General features: G+C 43.8%; 1 protein-coding gene across 3 annotated transcripts in view; it reads left to right on the top strand.

Annotated features, from left to right (window-relative positions):
* Positions 1-26,698, top strand: part of LOC145350784 (ras and Rab interactor 2-like) — a 156,979-nt gene that overhangs the window by 92,217 nt on the left and 38,064 nt on the right. For 2 of the 3 annotated variants that reach the window (XM_080200073.1, XM_080200074.1), the window contains exons 3-4: positions 1,819-1,903; positions 20,208-20,400. In XM_080200073.1, coding sequence (XP_080056199.1) covers positions 20,221-20,400 — 180 coding nt within the window. In that variant the 5' untranslated portion in view covers positions 1,819-1,903; positions 20,208-20,220. Of the gene's footprint in view, positions 1-1,818; positions 1,904-14,279; positions 14,375-20,207; positions 20,401-26,698 lie in introns of all 3 variants that reach the window. The other variant, XM_080200072.1, reaches the window with a different exon arrangement.

The raw sequence follows: 26,698 nt of genomic DNA, 5'->3' as shown, positions 1-26,698 counted from the left end.
GTGTTGGGAACCGCAGGGCAACTTTCGAGTTGTCTCTTTGGAGACCAGTGAATGGAACTCTCTTTGAGGCAATGAGGTAGCCTAGCTGACACCATTGTATCTTTTCACCTCAGAAAGCAGAATGCTAGTAAGCCAGAGAATATTTAAGGAATCTCACTGATATCCATGTTAGATTTCTAAATCGGTAAAAAGTGTGTGTGGATGATGGGAATATGCATGCCATGTTTTCCAGTGTATAAGTCGAACTTATTAGCTTTCCAATTTTTCTGAACACCATTCATATATAAGTCGAAGCAGCATATAGATCAGACCTGTCTAGAATCATAGAATCCTACAGTGCAGAAAGAGGTTATTTGACTCATTGAATCTGCACTAACCACAATCCCACCCAGGCCCCATCCCCATAACCCCATGTATTTACCCCGCTAATCCCCCGACACTAAAGGGCAATTTAGCATGGCCAATCCACCTAACCCGCACATCTTTCAGACTGTGGGAGGAAACCGGAGGAAACCCACACATACACAGGGAAAACGTGTAGACTCCACACAGACAGTGACCCAAACTGGGAATCGAATCAGGTTTAATTTAAACCTCTCTTATTAGTACCTTTATTAATTAGTCTACCTGGCTATAGATCCACAATTTGTTTTCTTTGTCTTCTTGATCTAAAATCCACTTGGGTGCAAGTCTGGTCTGACCAATCAAGGACTGCTCAATAGATGAGTCAAAGCAGCCTATAAAATGAGGCCTGATCTTCTGGTGAAAAAAAGTCACGTCTTATACACCGAAGAGTACGGTATCGGGTAAATTGTGGGAAATTCAACTCATTCTATTTGGGTCTTCCTTTAAGAATACAGCTTCTTCAAAATGTTATCTTACTGTAACAACATATTTTTAACTGGAAGTCATAACTATAAATTATTTCGCTTCCTTTTCAAAATTGGAATTAAAATGATCTCAAAGTTCAAGGTTGAATGGGGCGACACAGTGGCACAGTGGTTAGCTCTGCTGCCTCACAGCGCCAGGGTCCTGGGTTCAATTCCCTGCTTGGGTCACTGTCTGTGTGCAATCTGCACATTCTCCCTGTGTCTGCATGGGTTTCCTCCTGGTACTCTGGTTTCTTCCCACAGACCAAAGATGTGCAGCTTAGGTGGATTGGTCATGCTAAATTGCCTCTTAGTGTCAGTGAAGTGGGACTAGCTAGGGTAAATGCATGGGGTTATGGGGATAGTTCCTGGGTGGGATTGTGGTTGGTGCAGACTTGATGGGCCAAATGGCCTCCTTCTGCACTGTAGGATTCTATGAAAATAGACGCACCCTAAAAGTTTAAATTTTTTTTTTATTTTGCCAATGTTGCATGGTGCCGGAGTGAAAAAGGGTTGGAATTGCTGTCATTCCAAACAAAAAGGAATTAACAAGCTCATTTTGCGAATCAAAAATTAAACAAAAGCAGCTGCTTGTGTTTCCTGACCTCAAATTACCTTCAAAAGCAGATGGAGAACTTCATTTGCAGCACAATTCTCCAGTTATTGGGTTCAGTGATAATTAAGTTGCTTTTATCCATCCAGCAGTAAGGACGATACTTGAAGGTAAAAGTAGATACGAGCTCTATTGGTGCTGCACAATCCACTCTATTCTGGGGTCACCTTTTAACCCACATATGTGAAATCATGTTCCTGCTTAACTTTGCCATTGTGAATTTAAGGAAAAAAAGTGTTGCTGTCATCGATTTTTGTCAAAATGTCATTGTCACTGTTGGATTTTGCAATGAACTTCCTTTTGCATGGAATAACCGTGAAATGTCTTTGGTTTCAGCCTGCCTCGCTAAGCCTGAAGCCATCCCAGATATCCGCGGAGAATGTCAGGTTTGGTTGAGCTGCGGAGGGGGAGTTTTTTTAAGGTATTTTAATTTTGTTGGACTATTTTTACTCACAGCAATGTTTTTAAAAGTATTCGCTGCTTTTTCTTGTAAGGCTTGGTTTCCTGCTTTGTGTCTTGAGTTCCTTCTCCCCACCCCTCACTCTCTTCTCCCCACCCCTCACTCTCTTCTCCCCACCCCTCACTCTCTTCTCCCCACCCCTCACTCTCTTCTCCCCACCCCTCACTCTCTTCTCCCCACCCCTCACTCTCTTCTCCCCACCCCTCACTCTCTTCTCCCCACCCCTCACTCTCTTCTCCCCACCCCTCACTCTTCTCCCCACCCCTCACAGCCCAAACTGCACTCCACCTTCATCTTCACGTCCTCTTTTTTATTTGGAAGGGTGAACTTGCATTTGTCAGTGCTTTGCCATCAGTGAACATGGCAGGAAACATGCTTGAGAGATGAGGAAATGATCCCACCCGAGTTGTTTCCTCCTTCCTGTGGGCAGGACAGTCAAAACCTCAGATGCAAAAGTTAGTGGAGTTTTTGAAAAAACAGACACTTGACAAACAGTCCTACATTGTAACTATCTGGATGTCTTGTTTTCAGTAATCTGCGAGTAGTGACAGCAACTTAGTAGATTGGAGTTGATCAGAGAAGCCAGACTAGATTTATAAAAGGTAAGACCTCATGTCAAGCGAACATAGAATATTTTGAGGATGTAACAGATTTCATAGATAAGGGAGTATCTATGGATGTGATTCATTAAAAGCGGCCAGAAAATATTTCACAGGGTTAAATAAGAGCTGTTATGAATATGAGAGCACATGGAATTGGTGGGAATCTTTTGACATGGGTAGGAAATGGGTCATGAGGTAGGAGAGACTGGGGATTGGTACATGCTCAAATTAGCAGGATGTGGATAGTGTAGTCCCCTAGAGATCTGTACTGGCTCCACAGATCTTAGCAATTTTGATAACATAATTAGCATGAAGGAGCATAGAGAGCCATACCTCGGTAAGTTTGATGTCGATGCTAAGTTACGCGGCACTGTACGTAGCGTGGGTGGGAGCAGAAAGTTGCAAAGGTACATTGATAGATTAAGTGAGCGGAAAAAAAACTGTGGCAGGGTGAAGTCCATTGTGGGAAAGTGTGAAGCCACCCACACGGTGGCACAGTGGGTTAGCATTGCTGCCTCACGGCGCCGGGGACCTGGGTTCGATTCCCGGCTTAGATCAATGTCTGTGCTGAGTCTGCATATTCTCCCCGTGTCTGCGTGGGTTTCTTCCAGGTGGTTCTGTTTCCTCCCACAGTCCGAAAGACGTGCTGGTTGGGCCATGTTAAATTCTCCCTCAGTGTACGTGAACAGGCGCCGGAGTGTGGCGACGAGGGGATTTTAACAGTAACTTCGTTGCAGTGTTGATGTAAGCCTACTTGTGACACTAGTAAATAAACTTAACTTAAAAATAGATGAGATTATTTTCTAAATGATGGGAAGCCAGGGCTGTGAATAAACAAAGAGATTAAGGGGCCCAGAAGTACTGAAATCACTAAAGCTAATGGACAATTGCAGAAATAATTAAAATAACTAATGGAACATTGACCCTTGTCTCAGGAAGCCTGCAATAGAGAGGGGTAGAAGATACTTCTACAGCCGTACAGATCTCTGATTAAAGCGCCATCTGGAGTACTACATTGAGATCTGGGCACTGTGCCAAAGAAAGGATGTGTTTGCCTTGGGAGAGGCGGGGGAGTCCAACATATGTTCACCAAAATGATAAAGGACCGAAAGAGTTAAGTTTTGAGGAGAGCTTGCATAGACTAGACTTGCTTTCTTTTGAAAAAGGGATTTTTCAGATGACTGAAGAGTTGTTAGGGTTGATAAACTATTTCCTCTGGTGGGGGAGTCCAAAACAAGAGGCAAAATATTAGTATTAAAGCTAGTTCATTCAGGGGTGATATCAGGAAGCTCTCCACAAAGGGAGTGGAAATCTGGAATTCCTCCACCCCCAGAAGGGTTGTTGTGAGTAGGTTTGTTGAAAAATTTAAAGATGAAAATGATAGGTTTATGTTATGTGATATTATTAAGGGTTGTGGAATCACAAGGCACGTAGATGGAGTTAAGGTACAGATCAGCATTTCCTTGCCAAATCTTTGTTTTCAACCAAGTGAAAGTGAAATAGCTTAAATGTGGGCGCGTAAGAAAAACTTGTCCATGTATTTTAAGCAAATTCATCATTCTCTTAATTGAAGTGTGGAACGTGTGGCATCTCCTGTTTGATCAGATGTGTGGGCAGTAATTTCTTGGCCGTTCACGCCAGTGGGATTCTCTGGTCCCACAGCAGTGAACAGAGATTTGGCTGAGCGCCAAGTTCTCCGTCCTCACTTTTTGATTTGATTTTATTATTATCACATGTATTGGAAAACAGTGAACAGCATTGTTTTTTGCACACTATGCAGAGTGAACACACTATGTAGAGTATATGGAGGAGAAGGAAAGGAGAGGGAGCAGAATATAGTGTTATAGCAGCAGCGAGGCGTGAATGGCTAGAAAATTTGGCCATTATTTTTTATTTATTCGTAGTACGTGGGCATCACTGGTAGGGCCAGTATTGTTATTGCTCAACCCAAATTGCCCTTGGGGAGGTCATGATGAGCTGCCTTCTTACAACACTTCATTGGCTGTAACATGCGGAGGCTATGAGACGTCCCAGGTGAAGGCAAAGTACGTTCCTTTCTTTATATGTTTTACGAGAGATGGTTAACTGGGAGGCTTGAGATTCTGATGTGGGCTGCCACCGGTTAACAAAACAGCACACAACAAATTGTAATTGGTAAATCTGTTCTTCTATATCGAATATAAACAATGATAATGGAATACTTATGTTGCATAAGAACTTGTTTTCGGGATCTGACTTCTGTGGAATGTCATTTGTGGTCGTTGCAGTCTAGTGTTTTAGGAAGTCTGTGGGCAGCCTAGCTGATGCAAGTTGGAACATCTGACTTTGTTTTCTTTCAGTGGGATACACGCTATTACTTTAAGAGTCTTCCCAGTAATGAGTATTATTTGAATGGTTTGTGCAGGGTCACAGGAGTCAACCCTGCTGAGTAATTTTTATTTAGAATGGGATTCTGGGTTTTAAAGCATTTTTGACGCATCTCCTTTTTAAAAACAAAGCTGTCTCTGCAAATTTGAACGGAGTTGTGATCTTGTAGACTCGGTCCTAAAACTGTCCCCAGTTTGGGTGATCTTAGTAGGAATTGGACAGTGTTATGGTTAGCAACTCCAAAATGTCTTATGAAAACTGCCTGAACCATAAGTTTTGCAACTTGAACTTAGTTAAGCATGAGATGTTTCACTTCAGGTAAGATTCACCTCTTCACCCTAGCTATTTCTGTAACACTACGTTCTGCATTCTCTCCTTTCCTTCTCTATGAACAGTATGCTTTGTATAATGCACAAGAAACAATACTTTTCACTGTACGTTAATACATGTGACAATAATAATTCAAGTCAAAAATGTGACCCACTAGGGAGCATTTATCAAACAAAGTTTATTTAAAAATATAGTTAACATGTATAGTAAGAAAATTAGCAATAACTTTGATCAATTACAAACAAAAACAAAACAACCATACCAATATATAACTCTTAATGAGTAAAACAACCATACCAATATGTAACCCTTAATGAGTATATCTAATGATGTTCCAATCAAAACTAAAATCCAATAAACAAAATCCTTCAAACAGATTTGTTGCCATACAGGCTAAATCTCATGTGATACTGGAATCCAGTTCCCTGGGTTGAATGCTGATTTCAAATGATCTTGAAACCTCAGAGCAGCCTGCAATCATATCAGCTTCCCAAACCACCAAAGTACAGATTCTTAACTGCAGCATGGCAACAAACCTTTCTTTCAGCTAACTGGTATAGTTTTCAAAGCAAAACAGAGAGAGAAAGAGACTTTCTTTTCCAGTTTGCTTCTAAGACTACCTTTAACACTGCAGCCAAAGCAAATCTGAAGCTTTGGTCACTTGTCCTGCCTACAGGTTTTTTTCTCCTTCCAGCAATGACATCGCCCAAGGCTATGACCATGATTTTGAAAAACCTCATAAAGGTACATACTAACATCATAACAGATTCAGCCATTGCTGCTCATAATGTGGTTTGGATCATGGTAAAGTAGATCTACTCTTATTCAGTACTTCGTTTTCATTTAGAATTACTAAAATTTATGTTCAGTGTAGTTTTGTGTGAAAATGATACCGGTCACTGGTGGTAACCTGAATTCTCCCCAGTGATTTTCAGAAAGTGGATTAACAATAGGTCATCACAGTAGTTGGGGCGGGGGGGTTGGTGATGTTGGGGATGGTGTGGGGGGGGGGGGGGGGGGGGGTGGAGGGATGTTGTTATTCCAAGGCTGCTGCCTTGTGGAGTTAGCAGTGTTGGTGAGAACATTCAGGAAGTTCACAATGTCCTCTGATTTAGTGTCCAGGTAGTGAATAGTGGCATAGTGTTCAGTCATCATTAATCTCACAGCAATCCTGTCCTCTATACCGTGCACTTTGCAGTAAGGGTCACTGAACAGGGGTCAAGTGCAGAGTGATGGCTTGTTCATTGCACTAAGTCAGGAATGATGTAGTCAATGCTTGCTTCCAACCGACTTAGGTGAGGAAGTCAGCACGTGAATGTGGACTCTTCTTGGTCAACAAGTGTTGATTCCGTGTGTTGTAGTGCTTTTAGCTTTGAGCCTTCGAGGAAGTTATCTGTTTTTTGTTCTACATTGGGAATATATGCATGGTGTGCAGGAACACACAATTTTCATAAGATGGGTGATCACTCCATTGCACAAAATATGTCAGCATGATAAAACTCAAGGGAAAGTTATTCTGATGTTGCTTTGCACAAAAATAAATCCTTGGATGATCGCTGGGTGTTCCTCCTTTTGGCTGCACTTAGTGTCTAAATTTCCTCTGACTGATTTCAACACGGCTGGAGAGTGGATTCTATTTTTGCTCACACTTTGAGAATCTGAATGGATGAGTAATGTACGTGGAGAATTCTTTCAACACGTTTACATTATGAAATTTAATACCATTTGTGTTTCATTTATTTTCTATTCGCTCATGGGATATGAGCATCACTGGCTAGGCCAGGATTTATTGCCCATCCCGAATTGACCTTGAACTGAGTGGCTTGCTAGAGGGCGACGTGTTGGCACAGTGGTTAATACTGCTACATCACAGCGCCAGGGACCCGGGTTCAATTCCAACCTCGGGTATCTGGCTGTGTTGAGCTTGCACGTTCTCCCTGTGTTTCCTCTGGGTGCTCTGGTTTCTTCCCACACTCCAAAGGTGTGCAGGTTAGGTTGATTTGCCTGACTAAATTGTTCCTTAGTGTCAGGAGGATTAGCAGGGTAAATAAGTAAGGTTACAGGGATGGGTCTAGGTGGGATCCTTTCGGTGCAGGTTTGATGGGCTGAAAGGTCTCCTTCTGCTCTGTAGAGACTCTATGATTCTAAGTTTTTGCCGTGGGGTCACGAATGAGTTACTTGTAGACTAGGTAAGGACGGCAGATTTCCTTCTCTAAAGGACATTAGTGAGCATTACAACAATCAACGATGGTTTCATGGTCATTATTAGACCTTTTAATTCCAGATTATTATTGAATTCAAATCTCACCATCTGCTGTAGTGGGATTTGAAACTGGGTCCCCAGAGCATTACCCTGGGTCTGGATTACTAATTCAGTGACAATATCATTACACCACTGCCTTCCCCCTGTGACCATTTCCTATAACATCTCGATATGCTTTCTTAAAAGGGACAAAGGTTTAAGGAGGGAATTGTAGAGTGTCAGCCTGTGCTCTGGAGAGGTGCACATCTAATCTGTCCCCCAAGAAGCCATCTTGCAGAGTTGCCTAGGTGTATGAAAGGTGATTCAAATGCGTGTTGGACAGTTGTTTTAGCAGTGTCAGGACACTTCAGAATCACCTTGTTGTAGTCGCTATGGTGTCAGTTATCTCACTAAAATTCAGTGTTCAATATAATGGTGTGAAAATAAGTGGACACATTCTTCTCTTAAAGTCTTCTCGTTACGAAGGTTGTTCATTAAGATGCACATTTCTTTGTTGTTTTTGGTAACAGCAAGATAAATTTCCCACGGGCTTATCTTTCCAAAATGTGCTCACTGGCCCAAAAGTGAGATCGGAGAAGTGCTCCTGCAGTTGGAGATCTCTTGCTCCAATCTGCCAATGTGGCACCCTCTACAAGGAGCCCTGTGGCACATGTGAGCAGAATAAGAAATAATGTGGCTCTTCAACCTGTAAAAAGTCTGACAACACCAGGTTTTAGTCCAACCTATTTATTTGATAATATACTATATTATCAAATAAATAGGTTGGACTAAAACCTGGTGTTGTCAGACTTTTTACTGTGTTTACGCCAGTCCAACGCCGGCATACCCACATCATGGCTCTTCAACCTGTCAGACTGAAGAATGCTCAGACTCACGCAGGGACGGAGAAAGGAGTTAAATAGGTGCTGTAAAACACACCTGTTTGAATTTCTGGTTTTAGCATGTGGTTTTGGAGATGACTGGTTTAGCCTCACCTGAGGGTGTTGAGGCAGATGGCTGCAGGTTTGGCACTCAGAGGCTGACTGGAGGTCATTTTCATGGAACAAGAAACATTAACTATATTACACCAGACAATATAGTTACGAAAGCCCACCAACACTTCTACTTTCTCAGAAGACTAAGGAAATTTGGCATATTCACTACAACTCTCACCAACTTCCACAGATGAACCATAGAAAACAGTTTCCTTGTTGTATCACAGCTTGGTATGGCTCCTGCTGTATCCAAGACTGCAGAGAACTACAAAAGGTCTTGAATGAAGCCCAGTCCCATCACTCAAACCAGCCTCCCACCCATTGACACTGTCTACGTTTCCTCCTGCCTCGGGAAAATAGCCAGCATAATCAAGCACCCTACGCACCCCAGACATTCTCTCTTCCACCGTCTTCTGTCAGGAGAAAAGATACAAAAGGACACGTACCAACTGACTCGAGAACAACTTCTTCCCTGCTGCTATCAGACTTCTGAATGGACGTACCTTGCATTAAGTTGATCTTTCTTGACACCCTAGCTATGATTGTACACTACGTTCTGCATTCTCTCCTTTCCTTCTCTATGAACGGTATGCTTTGTATAGCGCAAGAAATAATACTTTTCACTGTGTTAATACGTGTGACAATAATAATTCAAATCAATAAAAAGGTGGAAAGGTTTCAACACAGACACCAAAAAAATTGATTCAAACTCACGCTATCCTTCTTATCCCAGCAATACCCTAACAGACTTAACACATCAGTGAAGAGGAACCAGTACTTCCACACCAGGGGTAGAGCTGATCCATTTGCAAAGAAGTTTCTTTTCCAGTCAACTTCTGAACATTCACTAGAAACCTTTCCAAAATTGGCATCTCTCTCGAGATCCAGAAAACTCACCCTAAATTCACAACTAATTTAACTTTTGAGTAATACGTATGAGTTCCTTATCATTTTCAGCTCAAGAGAGACCTTTCCATGACATTTCTGCCTTCACTGTACGAAATAGCCACACCAGCTGAAACTGATTTTCCTATCTCCCTCCCCTCTGTGTGGGTCTTTTCTCAGATTCCCTGTTGCTAGACAACAGCAAAGTTTTCTCAACTTTCTTGTGTTTGTTTTAACTATGCTAAGCTACTAACCCCTGGGTAACCCATCTTCTGGTGTTAACCCTTTCCAATTCCTAGAAAATGCTTCAACTGATTTGCAAAGATGTTTTATGTTACAAGACACTGCAGCTCAAGACTCCCACCTCCCCCACATCTCAGAAGATCTTTCTCATCAAAGAAATACCTCACAGTGTGCAAGTTAAAAAGTATAAAGCAGGATATTAGATTAGATTTAAATCATGTACCTAAAGTGAGATAAAGATTGGGAACAGCAGATGGGATTAAGAGAAACAGATCAAGGAAACGGAAAAGATTTAAAAAAAAAACTCAATCTCTTTAAATGTCCACCGCTAACCACCTTCTGAAAAAACTAAGGCTCACACTTGTAAAATTAAATTTCAGTGCCAATTACATTGTTTGCCATTTGTAATATTTACCGCGCTGTGGCTCAGTCAAACTTTTCTTGATAATGCTCATGTGAAGCAGATAGGAATGTTTTATAACATTAAAGGGACTATGCAATGGTGAATTGTTGTTACTAAAAGAAAATAACTGCATGCAACAGCCAAAACTTTCTTGTGCCACCTCTGGTACGGAGTTAGCAGACAAGGACTTAAATTTCTTAAACTCAACACTGAAATCAATGCAATGTTATTAGCTTGCTCTACTAGAGTGCCCCCTGTAGAGGAGTGGAGTATAGCAGCTTGTAGATTTCTGTGTTTTATCTGTGCAAGTGCACAAGCTGAAACTTGCAGTTTGACGGTGTGTGCTGTTAGCTCCGCATTATTCTCGCTGCAGAATCTGGGTCAGATTTGGCTACCCACCCCCCACCAGATCCCTTCATGGTGGTACAGTGGTTAGCACTGCTGCCTCACAGCACCAGGACCCAAGTTTGAATCCCAGCCTTGAGTCACTGGTTGTGTAGGGTCTGCACGTTCTCCCCGTGTCTGCATGGGTTTCCTCCGAGTGCTCCGGTTTCCTCCCCCGGTCCTAAGGATGTGCTCGTTAGGTGCATTGGCCATGCTAAATTCTCCCTCCATGCACCTGAACAGATGCTGGAATGTGGCGACTTGGGGATTTTCACAGTAACTTGATTGCAGTGTTAATGTAAGCCTCCTAGTGACACAAATAAATAATTTTTATGGTTGTTGCCATTAACAGTTATGTGGGTGGCATGGTGGCACAATGGTTAGCACTGCTGCCTCAGAGCACCAGGGACCAGGGTTTGATTCCTGGCTTGGGTCGCTGTCTGTGTGGAGTTTGCACATTCTCCCCATGTCTGAGTGGGGGCTTCCTCTGGGTGCTCTGGTTTCCTCCCACAGTCTGAAAGATGTGCTGGTTAGGTGCATTGACCCAAACAGGCACCGGAGCGTGGCGACTAGGGGAATATCACAGTAACTTCATTGGTGTTAATGTCAGCCTTACTTGTGACTAATAAATAAACTTTAACTTTTAAAAATGCAATTAAAAATGTGTAAATACTTTACCAACTGACAGAAATGTTTAAAATGTTGATTTTGTGGTGCATGTTTGTTGGCTGAGCAAATATCGCAATCATTTTGTGCCAGCAGCTTCTCCCACTGGGGTCCAATTACAAAATAATTTTCTTGGGCAAATGTCGGCATGGCTCCAGTCTTTAAGAAAAGTATGTTTACATATCCATCGTGTTAGCATATAAACAGTTTTGCTTTGCACCTGTTCCAAAGGAGAAGTGTAAACCTGGCATTGTGACCTGTCTCTGCAGGAAGCCAAATTCCACTGCACTCCATCAATGCAGCAGTCATTGTGTAAAAAAAAATATTTTATTCATTCTTGGGACATGGTGGTTGGCCAGTATTTATTGCCCATCTGTAGTTGCTCGGAGGACACTTGAAAGTCATTGCTGTGGCTCTGGAGTCACATGTAGGCCAGACCAGATCAGGACGGCAAATTTTCTTCCCTAAAGGGCATTAGTGAACCAGATGAATTTTCCCAAACAATCAGATCACGGTCATTAGTAGATTTTTAATTCCAGATTTTTGTTTTCTATTGAATTCAAATTCCACCATCTGCCGTGGCGGGATTCGAAACCGGGTCCCCAGAACATAAGCTATGTTTCTGGATTAATAATCTAGCGGTAATACCATTAGGTCATCGCTTCCCTCTTAAAGAAAAATGGGTGGTAAATGTATGTAGAGCCTTTGTGAACCAGTGGAAACCAAAGTCACTGAAACAAAAGTTATTGCAGAGCAATAATCAGCAAAGCAAATGAAAGCCGAACTCTGTAGACAAACTGTTAGTGGTCAAAGATGCTGTGTTAAAATAGTGCCATGCACTAATTCGGAATGCACCTCAAATTTTGTATCTAATTTTAATCAAATCAGGAAGGGCTATTCACGTCTAGTAAGCTAAGTTCTAAATTTTATTTATTAGTGTCACAAGTCGGCTTACATTAACACTGCTTTGAAGTTATTGTGAAAATCCCCTAGTCGTCACAGTCCAGCACTTGTTCAGTTACACTGGGGGAGAATTTAGCATGGCCAATGCACCGAACCAGCACATTTTTCGGACTGTGGGAGGAAACTGGAGGAAACCTGCATAGACACAGGGAGAATGTGCAGACAGTGACCCCAGATACAAAAGAGAGCCATGAGAGTGATCAGTGGTGTCAAAATAAAAGTTTTCTTTTAAATGACTTGCATTTATATAGCGCCTTTCATGATCTCAGAATGTCCAGCTAGTTACAGCTAATAAAGTATTTTTGAAGTGTCATCACTGTTATAATGTTAAAAAGGACGGCACGATGGCACAGTGGTTAGCACTGCTGTCTCACTGTGCCAGCGACCCAGGTTCAATTCCGGCCCAGGGCCACTATCTGTGTCTCCCCATGTGTGCATCGGTTTCCTCCGGGTGTTCTAGTTTTTGTCCACAGTCCAAAGATGCGCAGGTTAGGTGGATTGGCCATGGGAAATTGCCCCTTAGTGTCCCAAGGTATGTCGGTTAGATGGGATTAGCCACAATAAATATGTGGGATTATGGGGACAGGGTGGGAAAGAGGGCCTGGATAGGATACTCGTTTAGAGAGTCGGTGCAGACTTGATGGGCTGAGTGGCCTCTTCTACACTGTGAGGATTCCATGAAATGCTGCAGGCAGCCAATTTGCCTACTGGCTCCCGTAACCAGCAGTATAATGCTGACCAAAGATTTCTGTTTGTCATGATGTTGATTGAGGGTTAAATATTGGTTAGGATATTCCCCTATCCTTACTGTCCTAGCCTTTTCTCATCTACACCCCGCCCCCCCACCTTTAAAATAACATCAGGGAAGCTTGATGGCCGCTTGAGAGAGCAGACAATATCCACATTTTAACATTTCATCTGAATGATGGCAGTTTTTAACGGTCCAGCAATCCCCCAGAACCACACTGGAGGAGGGGGGCGCGGGGTCAGCCTTGATTTTTGTGCTCAAATCCTTGACTTGGACTTGAAGCCATAACCTGCTGACTCCCAGTGAGTGGACTGCTGCCAACTGAGCCAACACGCGCAATGAGAAAAGAATGGAGAAGCTTGGGCTCCTCAACATTAAGAGGAAGTACCAAGAGAAACCAGTACCGATTAGGTGATGTGGAAGGGCAGCACGGTGGCACAGTGGTTAGCACTGCTGCCTCACAGTGCCAGGGGCCCGGATTCGATTCCTGGCTTGGCTCACTGTCTCTGTGGAGTTTGCACATTGTCCTTGTGTGGGTTTTCTCTGAATGCTCCGGTTTCTTCCCACAGTCCAAAGATGTGAGGGTTAGGTTGATTGACTATGCTAAATTGACCCTAATGTCAGGGGATTAACAGGGTAAATATGTGGGGTTAAGGGAATAGGGCCTGGATGGGATTGTGGTCAGTGCAGACTCGATGGGCTGAATGGCCTCATTCTGCACTGTAGGGATTCTGTGATTCTTAGAAATAACATGGAGTGGGATGAATTGACGAAATCCTCCAGATTGGGGGTGAGTGTAAAGCAAGTGGACTGACAGGGGATCTGGCTTCATCCAGAGTGGTCAATGTATAGGATTAATTTCTGGAGAATCTAATGGAGGTAATGACCCTAGAATAATTCCTCCATAAAGGGAAATGGGAGCCACTTTCCCTTGTCGGGCACTCAGGGATTTGCCAATCTAATAACGCTGCCTGTCCTTGGGGATAGGGTTGGATTTCCAGTTGAGATGATTGGTTTATTTTTGCTCGCTCAAGAAAATTGCGCCTGAAGGTGGGAAAGGCACCGATGCTCTTTGTACAACTGGTTCCTTTCTTCTATAACCCGGAACCTGCAGGATTGCTCATGAAGTGGTTTACTGAATGTTTTTGTTGGAATGTGAACCACCAGGAAACGCAGCTCTTACTGTAGACACAGGTGAAGTTTGCAAGCAAATCCAAAGTAAAGCAGTTCATTCTCCATTTAGTCTTGGATTTTTTTTTTCTCTCCCCAGAGCAAAATGTTATTCGGAAGCTGCATGAAATGTCTGCCGGTCACTTTCAGCTTGACACAAGGACAGTGTGCGTTCCAAAGTATCTATTGTTAATGGGGGTATTGATGCTGAACGTAGTACAGGGACAGTCCTGTCTGAAATACTTTTGTGTTCTTAACAACACTCTGCAGACTGGTTAATCTTACTCTCAGCTCGCCTTCTCTGCTGTCTAACAACAGACCTCTGTCTTCCCATTCCAGTTGATTGACACACTTGCCTTGGAGATTGGAGAACTAAAAATGGTTCATTCAATTCCTGACGCAGATAAAGATGCTCAGTATGCCCAGTGGCTGCGGTAAGTTTTCCTATCGTTTTAAGTGGTGCATCCTTTCCTGTTCCCATCAGCCCCCATTAATAGAATCATTTAATGAAGAAGAGGCCAATTGACCCATCTAGTCTGCACCGACTCTCTGACCGAGTTTCTTACCTCACATACTTCCCATGGCCAATCCATTTTGGGACAATTTAGCATGGTCATATCACTTCACCTACACATCTTTAGCCTGTATTCTTTCTGCATCTATAATGTATATAAGTGTATATGGAATTGTCAAGCCACATTTTACAGTAAAAAGCTTATTCTTAGTGTCGCAAGTAGGCTTCCATTAACAGTGCAATGAAGTTACTGTGAAAATCCCCTAGCCGTCACACACCAGGGCCTGTTCGGGTACACTGAGGAAGAACCTAATCAGCATGTCTTTCAGACTGTGGGAGAAAACCCAAACAGACATGGGGAGTACATGCAAACTCCACACAGACGGTGACCCCAGCCGCAGTCAAACCCGGGTCCCTGGCACTGTGAGGCAGCATGCTAACCGCTGTGCCATCATGCTGCCCTGAAGAGATTCTTTTAGATGGATTCCTTGTTTGTAATTCTTTTCATGGGGCATGGGGCTTCACTGGGTGGGCTAGCCTTTATTGCCCCTTCCTATTTGTCCTTGAACCAAATGGTTCACAAGGCCATTTCAGAGGGCAGCTAAGAGTCAACCACATTGCTGTGAGTCTGGAGTCACATGTAGGCCAGACTGCATCAGGATGGCAGATTTCCTTCCCTAAAGGGGCATTAGTGAACATGATGGGTTTTCGAACAATTGACAATGGTTTCAAGGTAGGATGGCACGGTAGCACAGTGGTTAGCACTGCTGCTTCACAGCTCCAGGGACCTGGGTTCGATTTCCAGCTTGGGTTACTGTCTGTGTGGAGTTTGCACATTCTCCCCGTGTCTACGTGGCGTTCCTCCGGGTGCTCCGGTTCCCTCCCACAGTCCAAAGATGTGGGGGTTAGGTGGATTGGCCATGCTAAAAATTGCCCCTTAGTGTCCTGAGATGCATAGATTAGAGGGATATGGGGATAGGGCCTGCATGGGATTGTGGCTGGTGCAGACTCAATGGGCCGAATGGCCTCTTTTTGTACTGTAGGGTTTCTGTGAATTCTGTGATTTCTAAATTGATGCTAGCTTTGAATTCAAGGATTGAATAATTAGATTTAAGTTCCCCCAACTGCCTGGCTGGGATTTGAATCGGTTCCCCAGAGTATTAGTCTGGCCCGCTGGATTACTAATTCATTGACATCACCACGAAACCACCATCTTGCCTGATCTTCTCCAAGTTAGGATTTCAAGTTTTTTTTTCTTATGTTGCATATTGTTAAAATTAATCAACCCTTTTTTTTGGCTTTTTGGGAAAATAAAAACAAGTATTAATAAATTTCATATAAAGTTTGTTTGTACCTTGTACATTTCTGTAACCAACTGGTCAGTAATTCTGACCAGAATCTTTGTTTTGGAACTTCCCAATTATAAAAATTTTGAATTGCTTTATCATGCTGTTTTAATATCCAATCGATGCAGATGTGTTCATCATTTAAAAAAAGTTTCCATCATGTTGCTTCTTGCTTTTCCTAGTTTCTAAACCCCAGCATTCAATTTAAGGCACGTAAATAGGTCATAGAATCATACAATCAGGCATTAATACTGCAGAGAGGAGGCCATTCAGCCCATTCTGTCTGTGCTGGCTGTTTAAGGGCAGAATCTTCCTGGTCCCATGGCTTGAAGATGGGGCCAGGTGGAATTTTAGGGAAGATGGCATTGTGCATTTCTTACTGGTAATGCTGTGTCAGCCAATCTAAATAAATAACTGCCCATCTTGTGGGCTGATTAGGCGCACTGCTGTCAGTGGCGGATGGGCCCTTTCCTGCACTAACCCTGCCAACCAGACACGATTAGTGGGTATAGCCACTGCCCTGTGAAGGGGTCGCCACTGTTTGTTTCATTGACCGTTTTAGAGGGTGCATCAAGATGGAGGAGCCATCATGGGTTGCCCTCCAAAAGGGGCAGTGCTTGTTCTTCCAAGGCCCTGATTGGGGTCTGCAACCTCAATGACCCCAGATGCAGACTCTTAACTGGTCACCTTTGGGGAGATCTCCCAGACAGGTAGGACAGGGTCGGGACCTGGATTTGATTTGATTTGGTTTATTAACGTCACAACTGTTGGGATAGAGTGAAAAGTATTGCCTCTTATAGAATCATAGAACCTCTACAGTGCAGAAAGAGGCCATTTGGCCCATCAAGTCTGCACCGACCTCAATCCCACTTAGGCCTTATCCCCATACATATTTTACCCACTAATCCTCGCATCTCAGGACACATACCATTCATAGAGTACACAGAGAGAAGGAAAGGAGAGAGGGCAGAATATAGTGTTAGTCATTGCTACGATGAAGAGAAAGATCAACTTAACATATGGAATTTGTGCTGATGCTGGCTCATAGCAGAAAGCAGAAGATTCTGCCCAGAAAGAGCAACTATTAGTCCACTCAGCCCTGCAGTTTTATCCACTTCAGCTATTTAATTTATTTATTTATTAGTCACAAGTAGGCTTACGTTAACACCAATGAAGTGACTGCGAAAATTCCCTAGCTGCCACAGTCCAGTACCTGTTTGGGTACACCAAAGGAGAATTTAGCATGGCCAATGCACCCAAACAATTTATCCAATTCTTATCATCATTAAATCTGCTGTCAGAATATCCCAGATCATAACTTACTATGTTCTTTTTAAAAAAAAACTCATCCCACCAATGATCATCACGAAACAGTGAAAATGCAAATTGAAATGACAAATTAAATAGTAACTTTGAAATTAATCAAACATTCTTTCTTTTGAGGAGTCAGTTTTTTTTGTTTTTATTCCCAATTCAATCAAATCAAGTCCAATTCAGAGTCTCAACAAGTTGAGACATTCCCGATCCAAGCTGACAAGACAGGGCTCTCACCTCCAGTCTTGGGTTTGATCTACATGATCCAAGCTGATTGAAGTAGGCATTTGCATTTTAGCCAAAAGGCCGAGATGCCACTTTTAAAAATTGCTTCAAATGAAGCTAAAATATAACCTAATGATTTCAACCAAGCGCAGCATGTCAGTACCACACTTGATCTTAGCCAAAAGGCTGAGATTATTACGTTGCAGTAAAGATGTGTAGCTTGAAGAAATTATTTAGAGCGGGCTTTTATTCCCATCAAAAAGACGAGGCTGATGCAGCAAAATAGAAATCTCTCTGTAAAGTTGCTTCGTGCTGCTGGATGAGCAAATTATATATTTAAGCTCTGTATCCATGTCAGCAATCTGGGCCAGCATTTTGATGCAGTACTGTAGGAAGTATTGCTGCGCTGTGGATGCAGTTCCGTGGACTTGATGTTAAACTGAGATACCATCTGCCTGTTCTGGAGTGAACAATGGTGGTTGCATGGCTTCATTTCCAAAAGAAAAGATGTGGCTTCCTTGGTCTGCTAGCCAACATCCTTCCTCCTTTCAATAAGCCCCAGAAACAAAGTTAGTCAGTCATTCATCCCTCTCGGGGATGTTGCTGCCATCGTATTGATGTTGTATTAAGTTATATCAGTCTCTTTATTGCCTCAAAAGCAATTGAGGGGCGGCACGGGGCTCAGTGGTTAGCACTGCTGCCAATAGCTCCTGGGACCCAGGTTTGAATCTGGCCCCGAATAACTGCCTGCACGGAGTCTGTACATTCTCCCCATGACTGCATAGGTTTCCTCCAGATGCTCCAGTTTCCTCCCACAGTTCAAATATGCAGATTAGGTGCATTGGCCTTGCTAAATTGCCCCTTAGTGTCTAAGGATGTGTAGGTTAGGGGAGTTAGCGGAATAAATGTTTGGGGTTAAGAGGATGGGGAAGGGGGTGGACCTGGGTAAATTGCTCTGTTGGAGAGTCAGTGCAGACTCGATGGGCCAAATGGCCTCCTTCTGCACTGTAGGGATTCTATAATCTATGTGTGAAACATATTGAAAAAACTTACTGAGCACAACACTTACCGTATTTAAGATGGTTTACACCTCCACAAAGTTGGTGTAACATCGGGACAGCTCAGCACAATCGGTTAGACCAATGGAAGGCTATTGCAGTGGACCTATTAAATTTATTTCCCCCCCACCCCCCGTGCTCTCAAACAAAAATGCAAATAAATAAAACAAGAAAGTTGTCGCAACATTCAATGTCAATGTTCAGTCAGTGGGACCCACCTTAAAATCTCTCTGTTGTTCAAGGGAAATTCCTAGCTACGAGTAACATTTGCCTCACCTTTATATTGAAATCAACATTGTAACTGAAGCAGCCTATTATCAAATTGCATTGCTTTTGCATGCTTCACCGATTTAACCGGTCACACAGACTTTGACTTTTCACTGTTTAGGATAACAGTATGACCAAACTGCCTGACATTGATCAGAATCAATGGGCGCTGCCTGGGTTTCCTCCGGGTGCTTCGGTTTCCTCCTACAGTCCGAAAAATATATCGATTAGGTGCATTGCTAAATTTTCCCACAGTGTCCTCACTGGGGAGGCAGTGGCATAGTGGTACTTTCACTGGACTAGTAATCCAGAGACTCAGGGTCCCACCACGGCAAGTGGTGAAATTTGAATTCAATAAAAAATCTGGAATTAAAAAGTTCAATGATGAAATCATTGTCAATTGTTATTGATTGTTCTAAAAACACATTTGGTTCACTAACATCCTTCAGGGAAGGAAATCTGCCATCCCTACCTGGTCTGGCCTACATGTGACTCCAGACCCCTTGCAAAGTGGTTGACTCTTAAATACCCTCTGAAGTAGCTCAGCAAGTCACTCAGTTGAAGGGCAATTAGGGATGGGCAATAAATGTTGACCCAGCCAGCTAGACCACATTCCATGAGCAAATAAGAAATGTACCCGAACAGGCGCTGGAGTATGGTGACTAGGGGATTTTCACAGTAACTTAGTTACGATGTTAATGCAAGCCTACTTGTGACAATAAATAAACTTAAACAAAACTGAACAATGGTTACCGGCCACATATCCATTATAGTTGTACTAAGAAGAGAAGCATCCCACTAGCCAGTGCAAATCAGATTCTCATCCTGAGCTTTAATTGTGATACATACCCGTATAAACCATCTAGTGTTTGTTACCACCACTTTATTTGGCATTTATTTCCCCCCTTCAGTTTATCACTGGAGATTCCTGCTTGAGTTCTCATTCAAAGTTGCCAAAAGCCCTCCACTACCAAACCAAGTGGCTGCTCGGTGTAGACCAGATGTTGATGGCTATTGAGATGCCAAAGGCCTCACACCCAAGCTGGTTAAAGGCGTCACATTCTGCATCGATGCACTTTAGAGAAGCTAGGTTGTGGCTTGAGTCTTTTAAGGTTGGACTGTAACCGGGTGATGAAAAGTATTTATAAAATGTCTGTGGAATTTGTCCCTTCTTCTCGTGTCTGCGTGGGTTTCTTCTGGGTTCTCCAGTCTTCTCCCACCATCCAAAAGATGGGTAGATTAAGTAAATTGGCCATGGTAAAATTGCCTCTTTAGTGTCCAAAGATGTGTACGTTAAATGGTTTTGCCATGGGAAACGTGTGGGATTACAAGGATAGGGCGCAGGAGAGGGCTTGGATAAGATACTATGTCACAGAGTTGGTGTAGACTCAATGGGCTGAATGGCATCTTCTGCACTGTATGGATTCAATGAAAATTATGGTCCCAAGATAAAATGCTATACCTTGCTGTTTGCATTGTGACATAACTGCCTGTTTTCACCATGTAGTTTAGTTGCCTACACGTTTCTCATTATGTTGAGCAGTGCGCAAGAGGACATGGACTATGACTATCAGAAAGAAGAAACTGCTAAGTACTGGATGAGGGATTCCGGCTACGAAAGCTTCTTGTGTAACCTCAGCATTTTTGATCGGCTTCTGCACACCCACCAAGTCTGGCTCCACCTCACCCTGAGTGACGAGGACGCTCTACGCATTCTGCAGCCCGAGGATGCAGGGGTAAGTTGTTGCCCTTAATCTTTTTCAGCGGACAAGTGGCATGTCTCCAAATGTGATGCAACATGTGGTAAGCTACTTCTGAACGTTATTATTTTCAAAGAATACCCTGGTGAAAAGTCTTGACAGCTCAATTATCCCATTTCCATCTGAAAAATATACTTCCAATATACTCTTTTTTTAAGAAAGAAATCTTAAGTTGAAGAAAAATTGTAAAACTATCCATAGGCTGTCTGACGTTCCTGTTTGGCTTTAGGCGGTAGCATGTTCTTAGATTTCTGTTTTTATTTATTCCTGGGTTGTGGGCATCTGTGGCTGGACCAGCATTTATTGCCCTTGAACTGAGTTGACTTGCTGGGCCATTTCAGAGGGCAGGTAAGAGTCAACCTGTGGATCTGGAGTTGCATTTAGGTCAATATAAAGGCAAAATACCGCGGATGCTGAAATCTGAAACAAAAACAGAAAGGTGCTGGAAAATCTCATCAGGTCTGGCAGCATCTGTGGCGGGAGAATAGAGCCAATGTTTTGATTTGGATGACTCTTTGTCTGCACTCTTTTTGTCACATCTAGGACAGACCGGGTAAGGACAACAGATTTCCTTCCCTAAAGAAAATTAGTGAACCAAATGTATTTTTACAACAATCAGCAATGGTTTCATAGTCACCATTAGACTTTTAAGTCCAGGTTTTTTTTTATTGAATTCAAATTTCACCATCTGCTTTGGCAGGATTCGAACCTGGGTCCCCAGAGCATTATCCTGGGTCTCTGGATTACTAGTCATGTGGCATTACCACTAGTCCACCTTCTCCCTGAATGAAGTGTTGAAACTTGACTTGCCTGCCTAACCTTCGGACCCCTGTGCACTCTTTAACTGTGCTGGTGGAGGAGTTTCAGACTACGTCTAGGAATGTCAGATTCATCTCTTCAGTGAGACTAACCTCTCATGCCTCAACACAATTCAGATTGGCATTGTCCACGGCTGCCTTCTCTCAGGGTTTGTCTATCTGCTGGTCAGATCTGGAAAATAAACAACCTCAAAAAAGCCCATGCCAGCATTGCTGTTCTTTCCAGCAATGCCCAACCTGTAACTTTGCTTCATTTCAACAATGCTCTCAACTGTAATCTCTATTTCCTCTGCACAATCCTCATCTATCATTCCCACAGTTGTGTGTCTACCTCTCTCATCACTCCCTGTACGAATCCCTTTTGTCTGGTTTCCGTCTTGTGCACAATGCTGAGACAGCCCTAGTCCGAGCTATTCCAGACATCCCTTGTGACAAAAACCGCAATACGCTATCCCTGACAACACTCTTGTCTTTCTGATTTAATAGACAGAGCATCTGCATCCTGTTGCTGTACTAAGTCATCCTGCCATATCCCGTTGTCCTCAGCAGCCTCCATTGGCTCTCCACCCTTTAGATAATCCAGTTCTTATCCTCATTGCAAATCCCTCAAATTTAGCTGTCTTCTTTCAGCTCCTCCCCACCTTTGCACCTTCTCTTCCATCAGCAGTTTGCAGTCTTCCGTTGTCCAGAATTTTCTTCCCAAACCCCTTCAGTTCCCATGTGCTTCCACGCTTCCAAAGCATCCCGAAGACTACTTGTTTTAGTCATGCCCTCCCTCTGCATGTATTATTTGCATTTGCAAAAAATAGTTAACGTAATTAACTATTGATGTCAAAGTTGTTGCTGGTCAGACAGAGTTACAACCAAACACGACTGTCATGGTCAGGTGGTGAAACACTTTGCTTCTGAAGGTTATTCTTTTCCTAATATGCTGACTCATTTTTCATGTAAACACCAAAGGCTAGTGCTGATGTTTGTCCAGTTTGTAGAAATGCTCTCTGATAAGTCCTTGGGGAAACTGGCAGTGGAATATTGAACCTCTGTGGTGTTCACGTGTAAATAGCAGAATCGGGCAACCGAGCTCCTGCAGGTTAGTCTGAAATTTAGCATCTAAAATTAAAAACAGGAAGAGTTTGCCAGCTTTTCCGTTGTGGTAAACTGGTATTTAACTGTGCTGTCAGCAAGATGCCTGGGGGAGTTACTGCTCTGGCATGTCTTTTAAAATTACTAAGTTTTTCCACACTTTATACAAATATTGAAATTTGGTTTCAATTAAATAAAGAGTACGCAGTGTTAGAAGCATAATAAAGAGAATCAATCAAGTAGAAGATGATAAGCAGGAGATCAGGTCAAAACCAGGGATAGTGAAAGCTAGTGAGGGAGAAGTGCACATATACTGATGATGGCAACCATAAATAGGTAGAGATAAGGAAGTAATTGTAGTATTAATTCTCTGAAAGATAGCGAGATGCAATTGAAAATAATCCAATTTTATCTAGCAGGTAAGTCTAAACACGTCAAACAGTCCAAAGATCTGTTGGTCAGGTTGATTAGCCATAAATTGCTCCTTAGTGTCAGGGGATTAGGAAAGTAAAGATGTGGGGTCACGGGGATAGGACCTGGATGGGAGGTGCAGGCTCGATGGGCCAAAAGGCCTCCCTCTGCACTGGAGACTCTATGAATAAGTAAGATGACCGAGGAGACAGCGATATGAATCGTGCCTTTGAAATTGTTTAAGCGTGCGATCTTACCAGCCGTTTACCTGCTGCCACTGCAAGTGAGGCCGGATTCAATGTCCTGCTGTGGGTGAGAACGGGGAAGTTGGCGCTCAGCCCCATCTCCATTCGCCGCGGCAGAACCAGAAAATGCCACCAGCGTGAACAGCCAGAAAGCTTCCCCCTTAGTGTAAACAAACCATTTAAATTGGTCAGTCAGCATAAGGCTAGAGGACACCGAAACAAAGTTCACAAGCGTCAAGCAAGATTAAAGTACTGTTTTCTTCCCCACAAAATAATGGACTTGGGGAAGAGTTCCAGAGAAGATCATTGATTCACAGTCAGTCAGCAACTTTAAGAGGAATCTAATTAGATATCATTTGAGAGTTATAGTGCTGTCAGGAGGTAGTTCACTGAAGGGACTTGCTAATCCTTTAAGTGAATACTCAGTACAGGAGAAATAAAGATTCAAAAAACTCTTAATTGGAAAGTGACATAAAAACATTGGAAATAGGAGCAGGAGGAAGCAAACTATTTTCATTGCCTGTGTCTGCTCAAATGGTACAGCCAAGTGTTTGCCTTCCGTGACCTGGTGCATTCGCACAACGCTTAACTGGTAAATTATTGCCGTGCAGGGGTTGGAACCAAGGCAGCTCTGAGAATGGGAAGGTAATTAGCGTGGCCTTGGACTGATTGAGAATCCTGAGAGAGGAGACGAGAGAGCACAAAGAATTAGGAATGGATTCACAGGGCTGGGGTTGGTGGAGGATAGGAATGTCAGCCTTGTTCAGAGGTCTGGGATGATGATTAATCATATCGTAGAATCCTTACAGTGCAGAAGGAGGCCATTTTGCCCATTGAGTCTGCACCCAGGCCCTATCTCCGTAACCACATGAATTTACCTTTGCTCGTACTGCTGACACTAAGGGGCAATTTTGCATGGCCAATCAACCTAACGCATTTTTCCTGTCCTGCACGTCTTTGGACGGTGGGGGAAAACCAGAGCACCCTCGTGTCTGTGTGGGTTTCCTCCCACAGTCCAAAGGTGTGCGGGTTAGGTTGATTGGCCATGCTAAAATTGCTGCTTTGTATCAGGGGATTGGCAGTGTAAATACGTGGAGTTACAGCGATAGGGCCTGGGAGGGATTGTTGTCAATGCAGGCTCGATGGGCCAAATGGCCTCATTCTGCACTGTGGGGATTCAGTGATTCTATGACCTGGACTCCAGCCCAATTACTGGCGTCATTCTGATGGCAAAATTGCCACCCAGCTGGCAGTCCATCAGCAATATTCCAACATAGAGAGACCAGTAAACACAGAGCGGGAGGAATTAAGCTCTGAAACGCTCGGCCCCTGTGCAGTGAGTAGGAGAGTGGTGGAGTGTTACCGTGAAACTCTGAACAAAGAGACACAGAGGCAATTCCACTCCAGGGAGGTGGCATGTGGTGAAGTCTTTCAGCAGGCACGTCGCCGAACAGGGTTACCTTCCAGCTGACGGGAAGATAAAAGTTTTCGCATCAGTGACAAGGCAGCCCTGGCAGAAATCCAGGCCAGATTCTTTAACATGACACTGGTGAACATTAGGTTCAGAAATTAAAGTTTGCAAGAGGTTTAATTTGGATGGAGGGAGTTCCGTGAAAACTAACCTGTTTAAAAAGTGGTTCTTCAATCAAAGAAGGGGTTTGAGAACCGTTGGACTCAAGGTGTTAATCATCATCGTGGCCTGACACGTTAGCATAGCCAGAGCTCAGCATCTGCCATCTTGAGAGTCAGCAGGGAACGCCACTGACTTGATAGACCTGCCGCCATTTTACACTCAGTTGAGACTTGACTGGCAGTTGGTGGAACTTCTGTCTGCCCTTGGATGGCAATCCCACCTTGGAGGGCAGTCAGCCAATTAGGTTGTACCTCCAGGCACAGCACCGCCATGGCCGGCAGAGGTACTGCAGCACCGTGCCTGAGCCCAAGTCCCAGGGCCGCACTTCAGGTAAGTACCAGGGGTCCTGGGGGCAGGAGGATGCACGGGATGGGGGGGGCGGTGGGTGGATAAGGTAGGCCAGTGCGAGGGAGGTTCAAGACTTCCAGATCCCCTGCGGGCAGGATGCCTCAAATCCCAAGCGGCCTTTAGGTTTAGCACCCCTCCCCTTCCCGTCCGAGGTCAAGGGTGAAGGTTTTTTGTGCTCGGCACCCTGATTCAAACAGCATCCGACAGCCTAAAATTTAAGACTGGGTGGGAAAGGCCCTTAAGAGGCCACTTGGAGCGGTATGGTGGCACAGCGGTTAGCGTTAGGTTTGATTCCCGGATGGGGTCACTGTCTGTGCGGAGTCTGCACGCTGTCCTTGTGTCTGCGTGGGTTTCCTGCGGGTGCTCCGGTTTCCTCCCACAGTCCGAAAGACGTGCTGATTAGATGAATTGGCTATGCTAAATTCTCCCTCAGTGTACCCAAACAGGTGCTGGAGGGGATTTTCACAGTAACTTCATTGCAGTGTTAATGTGAACCTACTTGTGACACTGACAAGTAAACTTAAAAATTAATAGGGGCATGGGCGGGTTGCCCATCACAAGACCATTGGCTGATTAGATTGCTCCTCCTACCTCCCCTGTACTGCCTCAATTTGACCACAACTATTGATATCTTGTGGAATGGTTCCACGGATTTCCCCCGGTCATTCCCTCCGCACATCTCGCCACTCCAGATATATATGAAGTAAATGCATACCATTATAACCTTACATTCTACATACAGGAAGGAAGTTAAGCATAATATGGGTTGCTTAAAAGTACAAAGCAAACTATTGTCTACTATTACAAGTTAAGGTATCCAAAATGTAAGCTGATGTCTGAGTTACGATCATCAGTCCTGCTAAGGATGAGAGTTATTGCTGTGAGTTACAATGCAAAAATAGACTCTGCTAAATCTTCTTGAAGCTGACCATATCTAGATGTCCATGGGGTGGTGAATGCTATTTCTAAACCACTTAGCAGCCTGCCGTGAGAAATTAAGCAACAAAACAATAACAACTGATATTTATAAAGCACTTTTACCACAGAAAAATGTTCCAAAGTGCTTCACAAAAGCAAATTCAGGCAATAGTGGGTGCTGAGACAAAAATGGAAATATTAGGAGAAGTGACAGTAGCTTTGCCAAAAGAGGGATAAAGAGGGTCTCGTGTGATGTGGAGGAATTTAGGGAGGGAATTGCAGACCGAGGGCGGAGTTTTCTGGCCGAGTTCGCCCCAAATTCAAAAACTCCCGGACCTTTTCATGGTCCGGCCCCCGCATAGTCGTTCCACAACGCACGCGCGCGCCCCCCCCCCCCAAACCATGATTCCTGTGGCGGGCAGGCTGGGACAATTCCCCCTAAGAGTCGAGCTGGTTTAAAAACCAAGTGCCAGCGATGCAACAAAGAGAGAGGGAATACATGATATATCGGCCAGATTCAAAGGATAAATTGCAGATGTGAAAGAGGGTGCAGAAATTGGGAGGGACGAAGCCATGAAGAGATCTTGGTGGCACGGTGACACAGTGGTCAGCACGGCTGCCTCACAGCTCCAGGGAGCCGGATTTGATTCCCGGTTTGGGTGTCTGTCTGTGTGGAGTTTGCACATTCTCCCCGTGTCTGCGTGGGTTTCCTCCAAGTGCTCCAGTTTCCTCCCACAGTCTGAAAGACGTTCTGGTTAGGTTCGTTGGCCGTGCTAAATTCTCCCTCAGTGTACCTAAACAGGTGCAGGAGTGTGGCG

Source organism: Carcharhinus amblyrhynchos, chromosome 12 (assembly GCF_965287045.1).
Source record: "Carcharhinus amblyrhynchos chromosome 12, sCarAmb.v2.hapA, whole genome shotgun sequence".
Classification (NCBI taxonomy): Eukaryota; Metazoa; Chordata; class Chondrichthyes; order Carcharhiniformes; family Carcharhinidae; genus Carcharhinus; species Carcharhinus amblyrhynchos.
The sequence above is the reverse complement of the archived record's forward strand: the minus strand, read 5'-3'. Positions and strand labels throughout refer to the sequence as shown.